At 32.0% G+C, this 9,345-nt stretch overlaps 1 protein-coding gene across 1 annotated transcript in view; it reads left to right on the forward strand.

The window, feature by feature from the left end:
• LOC128174509 (uncharacterized) overlaps positions 1-8,923 on the forward strand; it is a 32,086-nt gene extending 23,163 nt beyond the window's left edge. Inside the window, exons 2-4 of the mRNA XM_052840048.1 lie at positions 4,834-5,065; positions 8,006-8,122; positions 8,764-8,923. Coding sequence (XP_052696008.1) covers positions 4,834-5,065; positions 8,006-8,122; positions 8,764-8,873 — 459 coding nt within the window. The 3' untranslated portion in view covers positions 8,874-8,923. The remainder of the gene's footprint in view (positions 1-4,833; positions 5,066-8,005; positions 8,123-8,763) is intronic.
• Positions 8,924-9,345: the final 422 nt, after the last annotated feature.

Raw genomic sequence — 9,345 nt, forward strand, 5'->3', positions numbered from 1 at the left:
GCAAATTGTCTGAAACTATTGCTAAATTATGTCTACCAAATTTAGTAATGATATGACGTTAAGTAACATAGCTATGACAAAAGTCTTCGTATTTTTTGATTGACCCTCGTATTGGTTTAAGATGAAAAGATAAATTTATTTTACTTGTACAGTTGATTAAGCATTGATTTATACGATAGCGTACAAGATAGTTTAAAAATGAAATCAAATTATAATCAAAGTTCCATGTTTGCGGTAGGTGCTAGCACGATAAAGGAATGCCCTGAATTGAGGCATTCGATGATTATTTTAAAAAATATTCACATGAGTTTAAACAACTTTAGATTAGGTTCTATCGGTCACATATTAATCACTTCTGTAGTTTCATTGTGGAAACGAACTCATTGCTTCATCAAATACTGATTCCGATTACCTTGAAGTCATTAATTTTCCATTGGCTTTTGACAAAAGAGAGACGCCTGACCATCCAATGAAAACAAATACACAGAGTTTGATTGACAGGTTCAGCCAGGTGCAGGTCTCACCCGATGTCCGAGGTTATGTGTGCTGCTTGTACACAGCCGAATGGTCTCAGTAAGAGTTATCAGTAAGAGTTATCGATGTAAATAAATAATAAAAATACATGCCTATCAAAACATGATCGTGCAAGTTAAAGTTGATTTAGGTTTGTTCCAATAGAAATCATGTTTCACTAACTGTATTTAATATTTTTTATGTATAGCGAATTTTAATATTGTTTCAGTACTGAAACATCGCATGAAAACGTTAAATATACATGTACTCTGTAACTAGTCGTCTTTTAATACATATACCTTTCTTTTGTTTGTTAAAAATTCGTTCAATTTTGTTAAAGTAATGTAAAACACGGGCGCCATTTTGAAACAATTAACTTGTCAGGGAGTTCCGAATGAAATCTGATGAACGTTTCACACGGTTCTCGCACGCTTTGCCCGAAACGCTAAACGGTTTACACGAAACTCTGAAAGGTTTACACGAAACGTTTCTCGCACGTAGGCCGCACGCTTTTTTGGTGTAGTAGTACGTTTTAGGGTCTGTAAATTTTGTCAGCACGCAATTCTAAACTTGCACATAGTCTTCAAAAATTTAGAAATATTTTAATATAGAAGTTATCTTTGTGAAAAGTTTACGTGTTTTGTAGGCACGTTTAGTTTAAAAAAGAAATACAATTCCTGACATGAATCACGAGTACATACTGTTTATAACAATGCTTGCTACCCTTTGAAAATTTAACTAGCCATTAAACATCTCATTTTTTAAAGAATGTTTGAAACGATTACATAAACTCTGCTCGACAAATAGTTTTCCTAAAATATTTTCTTCCTTTCTTTTTTCAAAACACGTTTTATATACAGGCTTTCAATCACAACACGTTTTTATAACAAAAGCAGAACAGGAAATATAGTCATTATAATCGTTTGACACCATATACATGTAACTTATATTTTCAACTCGCAGCAACAACGGAAGACCTACTCGGGGCTTTGCCACGAGCTCTGCTCTAGTTTTCATCATCCTTTACGTTGAGGAAAAAGGTAGTGACCATGACCTGACCTTTATGCAAAACAAAAAGGGCAAATTTGATTAAACTGATAGAATCATTTGGTAATATGATCCGTTTGACTGTGTTGAAATTTCATGAATTTCTTATTATAAGAAGTATGTTTGATAACGAGAAGACTCCTTCATTCAATTTGGACGATTTTTCGGCTATTCTTTTATGCTTCCAATATTAAGATATTTCTGATTTTTACATATTATAAAGACTTTATATAGAGATATGTAAATGGACAAAAAGCTAATGAATTGACCTTCTCTCATTATCTTTTGTATCTCATCATTAGTAAACATTAGTTAAAAATAAAATCAAACAATAATATTATTGTTTTAAAAATGCTAAATAGGCTATTGAATCTACAGCATTCTATATTGCAAAAAAGTGATATTTTTCTAAGCCAACGTTCCGCCAAAAATATAGTCCTTGTTAAATTCTTACTTTGATTACTATTTATATGCCAAGTTGTATATTAGTAAAAAAGAAAGAAAATAATGATATTTTAATTTTCTTTTATCTTGATTTAATGGACATTAAATCAAATTCACTCTAGACAGGTCGCAAAGACGACTTGTTAAAAAAACTAACCTCATCCAGCATCCAAAACCTATGTCTCAGCTTTTTCTAGCCTGTCAGAAGCATCAGTATCATACGACGCACAATCCATGCAAGTTTGATGAAGTTAGGACCATTAGTTACTTAGAAATGGTTATAAAAGGGCACATGCTTCAAAAACTTTAACCTGCTCCAAAACTTTAACCTCCTCTAGCATCTGAAATTTATGGCCCAGATTTAGCATCCAACTCTTTTAACTACATAAGAAAGTCCAGGTGCACCACCCATGCAATTTTGGTGATGATAGGACAAATAATAACTTAGATAGAGGACCTGCACCCAAAAATTTAACCAGGTCCGGACGCCGACGCTGGTGATAGAGCATAAGCTCCCCCAACTTCGTCTCGGTAAGTTAATGAGATAGAACATTATTACCCCGCGGTTTCCATGAAACAATAAACATATAAAATGAAGGCGAAACATCTCAGTTTTATCAAAACTGCTGCTAGAATCCTATATTATCTTCGATGAAAAATTATTTCGATTGGTTCTCAAAACACCTTTCTACATTTTTATACAGTTTGCACGGAAAATAGCATGCTGCACTCAAGCAACACAAATAAAGATTCTAGCAGCACTTATCATGTTAAGCATTGATCAAACTATTGCTATGTGTTATATCTGAAGTTCAATATATACGGGGTAGTGTTGTTCTAGTCGGATTTTTATATCGTAAACAACGACAGAGGAAAGCCTGGCCGAGCAATACAGGCGAAATAACATACCTTTTAGCATACAATTGATAAATTACCATCTCTACAAATATTCGTTTGTTCAATTCTCAATGAATCACACAAAACACTTTAATAGAGTTCTAAGATTAGTAATATTTTGATTTTGTTTACGATCAAATTCACACGACAATCCACCTTCAGTCATGACGTCATCAATGTGTAAATCTACGCAAAACGTCTCCAGTAGAATTTATTTGATTTTGGTCTACATCTAGTTGCTTAAATATTTTAATAGGTACATAATAACTAACATTTATGATTTTACTGAATTACATATAACTCAGATTCCATATGCTTCTTTAACACCCCGGTGATATCACAGAGCTATAGGGTAAACAGAAGAAGCTGGTAAGAAACGTCCACCCTCTCCAATAGCTACGCCCAAACAGCCTAGCGATTTCACGGGATATGTCCCTGCCAAGGAAAATTTGTTGATTTTATCTGATTCTACGGAAAGCAACTTTGGATGTAATGAAATGAAAATTAAAATAAAAATACAAGTAGGGATTAAGTTTGAATGTAATTATGACGAGGAAACAGTACGATAGTTTGAGCAATCACGAGACATAAACTAGATAGCAACATATAAAGAAGAATCTAATGCAATATTGAGTAATTAAATTTAGGTGGAATTATGTTTGGAGTATTGTAAGTGCAAAAGGGTCCTTTTTACAAAAACATTTATTTGTAAGTGAAATATATGTAAGATGATAAGAAATAATACATGGCATGCTTAAAACATTTCGTGATTTAGTAATTTTTTAATAGTCTTTCTCATCATGGAAAGTATTTTATTTCGCATAGCAAATATGGTTTTTATTTAAACTCTTTGCAGTTTTAATTTCTATCTCTGAAAATGGACCACAATATCTACATTTCTCTACGTCTTTTCTTGCTACATGTACTAATCAAGGTAGGTAAGAATAATTCATTTTTAAATTTCTTGAGAAAAGTATCATTAAATATGTAGACAAAATATTTTTAAAATAAGAAGACTAATAAGATTAGTATCCATTTCATTGAGTTATTGGGCAATTGATTTTCTAAGATGCAATGTCAACCCGACTGGAATTTGTTGCATGTATTTTAGTGAAGCAAACGTATTTTTATCAAAAATTATTTTCACCTATACGCAATTACCAGATTAAATTGAGGGAGCAAAAAAAACTGTATGAAGCTGCATAAATTTTGTCTGACCTTCTGCACTTAACATGGTCAATTTCTGTAATCATTAGAATGTGATTTGAAGTAAAAGCTCTCTGATTATCAAATGTTTAAAAAATTAATTCAGTTAGCCAAAAAATGTATTTAGTAGGATTTTGACACGAAACATGGGGATCAGTGAAGTGCAATTTTAGATAGAGTGCTTCAAGGGTAAAACTTGTTGCAAAATTTAGCATAAACAATTCCAAACTTTTTCTATACAATTGTATGAGTTTATGCTAATAGTTAATTACACTCGCAGGACTAAATCGTGTACATATTAGACAGAACCCGTAGAACTGTAGAATATGTTCAAAACTTATAAAATGTTGAAAATATGCGTTATGAATAAAGTATAATCGTAGAAGAAAGTATACTGAGATTTTACATGTATAAAACTGCTTGATTTATATAATTTTTGTCTAAAAACACGAAAAAAGGTCCCCCCCCCCCCAAAAAAAAAATAAAAAAACTTTTAATTGAATTCACATGGCGTTTCATAGTGACTGGATTTTTTTAAATGAAACAATAGTCTTTTTTGCTGATTATATAAACAGAAGAATATTCATTTTAAGCATAATTATTATGTGCCGAAACGCGCCAAGTGAGATACCTTAAAGCATACTTGTTTTACTGGTTAAATTTAAGGCTTTTGTCACCTTGTATAAAAATATGAGATATAAGCATCATTTTTATTTTCTACAATAGATATATAAAAGTGAAGCAAGACTCTGTCCAGAGGCTATTGGCAGTATTGAATACGTGGTGTCTTGTCCTACTTCAAAACAAGAATGGGATACTGCTGCCTCTAAGAAAAACTGTAGTAGATTAGCTTCACATCAAAACTGCTCAAGTGCCGAACAGTTCAAATACCACTGTGTGATAAATGGATTCAGAAATGAAACGTTGGAAGTTTGCGCTCCTTCAAGAATAATATTTGGTATATCATTTATGTACAATTTTTACAGCATCTCAGTATGCTTATTAAGGTCTTCCGTTTCCACCGGAAGACCTTATAGTGATTGTAATGTTTCTTTTTATTATTATTAAGGTCTTCCGTTTCCAACGGAAGACCTTATAGTGATTGTAATGTTTCTTTTTATTATTATTTTTTTCCCCTTTTTGTCTTGTGAATTTCTCAGAGATGTCTTGATGAATTTTTATAAAATTTTCAGGAATGACTGAAAATATAAACATCTAGCGGTTTTTAGTAAAAGATTTTCTAAATTTACTTCCGTTCGTCCGTTTCCTGTCCCGCGACAAAAAGCTTGTCACCTCGAGATCTCAAATACAGTAAAGACTTGAACATCCAAACTTTGTGGGGTGATAGACCTATAGCTGTAGATGTGTTTAAACACTTTTGTTTTGTTCGTCGTAACTTCCGGTCGTCACCGGAAGCACTTAAAAAATAATTATTTTAAGGCATTAATTTTTTCGGCCGTAGAATAGCTATATAGATATAAATCTATACATAGGATATCTCTGCGATGTAATATCAACGAAAATATTCTACTTCCGGTGAGATATCTCAATTATCTCAGGTAGCTTTTATGAAACACATTTTGTACCCGCGATATCTCAGAAACTAAAAGTGATCAAGGCACGAAACATTCACGTATGATAGACATTTGATAGAAGATGTGTTTAAACGCTTTTATTTTGTCGTCCGTCACTTCCGGTCCACACCGGAAGAGTTCAAACAAATCGAGCTGTTCGTCAGTTTAACTTTTTTCCTTTGATAGTTTTAGTTATTTCGATAAATAATAATGTAAGATAGGCAAGTAAACAAGAAATTGTAAATTAAATTTTTATTGAGCACTTCCGTTTGTCCGTTTCCTGTCCCGAGACAAAAATTCTTATTTTGAAGAGATCTAAAAAACGGTAACAACTTGAACAACCAAACTTTGTGGAATGATAGACCAATGTACGTACATGTGTTACCACTATTTTGTTTAATCCGGCGTAACTTCCGGTCGTCACAGGAAGTACACCAACTTTTGATTTTTTAAAAATTATTTTGTTTACTTAGCCTGGAAGTAACATTTAAGCTAAAGAAATATAAAAGGTCATATTCAAATGGTAAAAAAAATCTACTTCCGGTGAGATATCTCAAATATCTCAAATAGCCTTATTTTATAAAAACATAGTACTCGCAAGATCTCAGAAACTGTAAAAGATCAAGACAACAAACTTATATGGGTGATGAACATTTGTTTGTCCATGTGTTTAACGGGTTTCATTTTGTCGTACGTCACTTCCGGTTCTCACTTGAAGCATTAAAGCAGAAGACTTTTTTTTACTTTAGATTTTTTTAACATTTTAATCAATGTGGAGAACAGTAACGTTCCATAGGTAAATGTACTAAAAATATCTACTTTTAATTTCCTCAATCACTTCCGTTTGTCCGTTTCCGGTCCCGAGATAAAACTCTTTTCTTAACGAGATACTATAGATAACAAAAACTTGAACATCCAACCTTTGAGGAAAAACAAAATGTATATATTATATCCATTTTCTGTTTACAAGATAACTGGATTTTTTTGTGCAGATTAATACACGAGGAACGGAAGACCTTTTTGTTGCTTTAGCAACAAGAGTCTAGTTATTATTATTATTATTTTTTCCCCCGATTTTCTCAGAGATGACTGGATAGATTTTCTTGAAATTTTCAGGAATAATAGAGAATGATAAAGTGTAGGAATGATTTTTTCATTTTTTAAAAATTCATTTCCGGTTGTCCGTTTCCTGTCCCGCAATGAAAAACCTTGTCACCTCGAGATCTCAAAAATGGTAAAGACTTGAACAACCAATTTTTGTAGGATGATAGACCTGTGTATGTAGATGTGTTTAAACACTTTTGTTTTGTTCGTCGTAACTTCCGGTCGTCACCGGAAGCACTTCAAAAATAGTTATTTTACGCATTAAATTCATTTTCCGTAAATTAAATAAATAAGTATAATTCTATGCATAACTTATCTATGCAATGTTAAATCAACAAAAAAATTCTACTTCCGGTGAGATATCTCAATCATCTCAGGAAGCCTTTTTAAAACACATTTTGTACCCGCGAGATCTCAGAAACTATAAGTGATCAAGACACGGAACTTTCGTGGATGATAGACATTTGATTGAAGATGTGTTTAACTGGTTTCATTTTGTCTTCCGTCACTTCTGGTCCACACCGGAAGAGTTCAAACAAATCGAGCTGTTTATCAGTTTAACTGTTTTTCTTTGACATTTTTAGCTAGATAAATGAAATATAACGTACAAAAGGCAAGTATACAAGAAATGTTTAATACAATTTACATTGAGCACTTCCGCATGTCCGTTTCCTGTCCCGAGACAAAAAACCTTATTTCGACGAGATCTCAAAAACGATGACGACTTGTACAACCAAACTTTGTGGGATGATAGACCTATGTATGAACATGTGTTAACACTGTTTTGTTTTGTTCGGCGTAACATCCGGTCAACACCGGAAGCACTTCAAAAATTTTGTTTTCTTCATATTTTATTCATTTTACATAAAATGAAAATATCAGTATATAATCTTACATATGTCATCTATATAATGTTTAATTAGCAAATGAATTTTACTTCCGGTGAGATATCTCAAATGTCTCTGTGTAGCTTTCCATTTTACAAATTTGATGTCCGTGAGATTTTTGTCACTGTAAGTGATTGAGATTATTCACAATATTTATCATATCCACTTTTTTTTCTATGTGAGAGAAGCAATGTCTTACAGTTAAATTGATACATGTACATCAAAACGGAAGACCTTTTTGTTGCTTTTGCAACAAGTGTCTAGTTATAAGTTATTATTATATAAGTTATTCGTTTGTTAAGATCATACCAAATTTAATAAATAAATTTTCAGGACATTGTGTAGAATTCAATCTTCTTGGAGGAGTAATTCAGGATCAAATGTCATCTCCATGCAACAACATTTTTCCCAAATGTGATGCCATTTTTAGATCAACTGACGCATATAAATGTAATACTTTATACCATATTAAATTACCTAACCCAAATTTCTGATTGCACACCAAATAGCTATGTAATGATATGAAATAAACACAAACGGTATATAACTTTTGTATTTAAACTTTAAAGACAGTATTGCATATTTTAAAATGAATTTTAGAATTAAAAGTACGTAAAGAATCTCATAATATTCAAGCAACATTCATATGATCACCCTCAAAAAATGCAAAAGAAATAAGTAAGATAAAATGAGAACGTCTGAATCAACTCTTTGCCAGACTAAGTTTTTTTTATGCAAAATCAATTCTACCTCTTCTCTTTAAATTTTAACACTCGTCTCCTACGATAAGAGCCTTGGTTTAGTCACAAAATTACACTATAATTCTGAGTTGTTTCCGTGCTGATACCAGACGTGATGTCTGATGTTGCCTTAAAGCTAATGATCGAAGATTCTATAAAACACATTTTTTCTTTTCAAATTTACATTGAAGGAAAATGCTCATGTCGCTCATTTCAATAAACGTTAAATATCGAATAAATTCATCAAGATTTACAACCTAAGATAATTTAAAGGTACCAAATAACTAGTTATATAAAGCAATTGATACATATTGATAGTTTTTTTGGTCGGTTTACAATTGCAATTTACAGATCCTGATTGTTTTGATCTTGTTGAAAGATCCACAACAGTGGATACAACTGAAAGAATAGTCCTCACAACAACTACCACAACAGATAACAAGTACTTTTACATAATATGATGGTGATGTTATTTTAAATTATTTGAAAAGATGTTACCCTTTTGTGTTTTCTAAACCATGATATATTGAAATCCTGAAAACAGTCAAGCTCGCTGATTGAATAACAAATGAATTTCTGTTGGGTTTTTTTCCCCTATATTTTAGAACATTAACTGCCGTGATTGTATCGACTGGCACCATGACAATTCTTTTCGTGTCTTTTTTCATCGCAGTAGTGTCATGCAAACGTAAGTTCCTTTCAGATATAATACGTTCTAAGCATATTATAATTATAAATATAAGTAAAGATATTTATTTTAAATTAAACCCGCACTTTCAAAATAAGGTACGGATATATTGATGTTATCCTGTTTGTTCCGTCCGTCTTTCCGTCCGATTTGGGTGAAATTTAAATTTTGAATTAGAAATTTTCATTTTAATTATAAAGGCCAATAAGTTGCCAAAAGATGACATGTTTTTTCTTTAAAAAAAT

The sequence above is a fragment of the Crassostrea angulata genome, chromosome 2, assembly GCF_025612915.1.
Source record: "Crassostrea angulata isolate pt1a10 chromosome 2, ASM2561291v2, whole genome shotgun sequence".
NCBI lineage: Eukaryota > Metazoa > Mollusca > Bivalvia > Ostreida > Ostreidae > Magallana > Magallana angulata.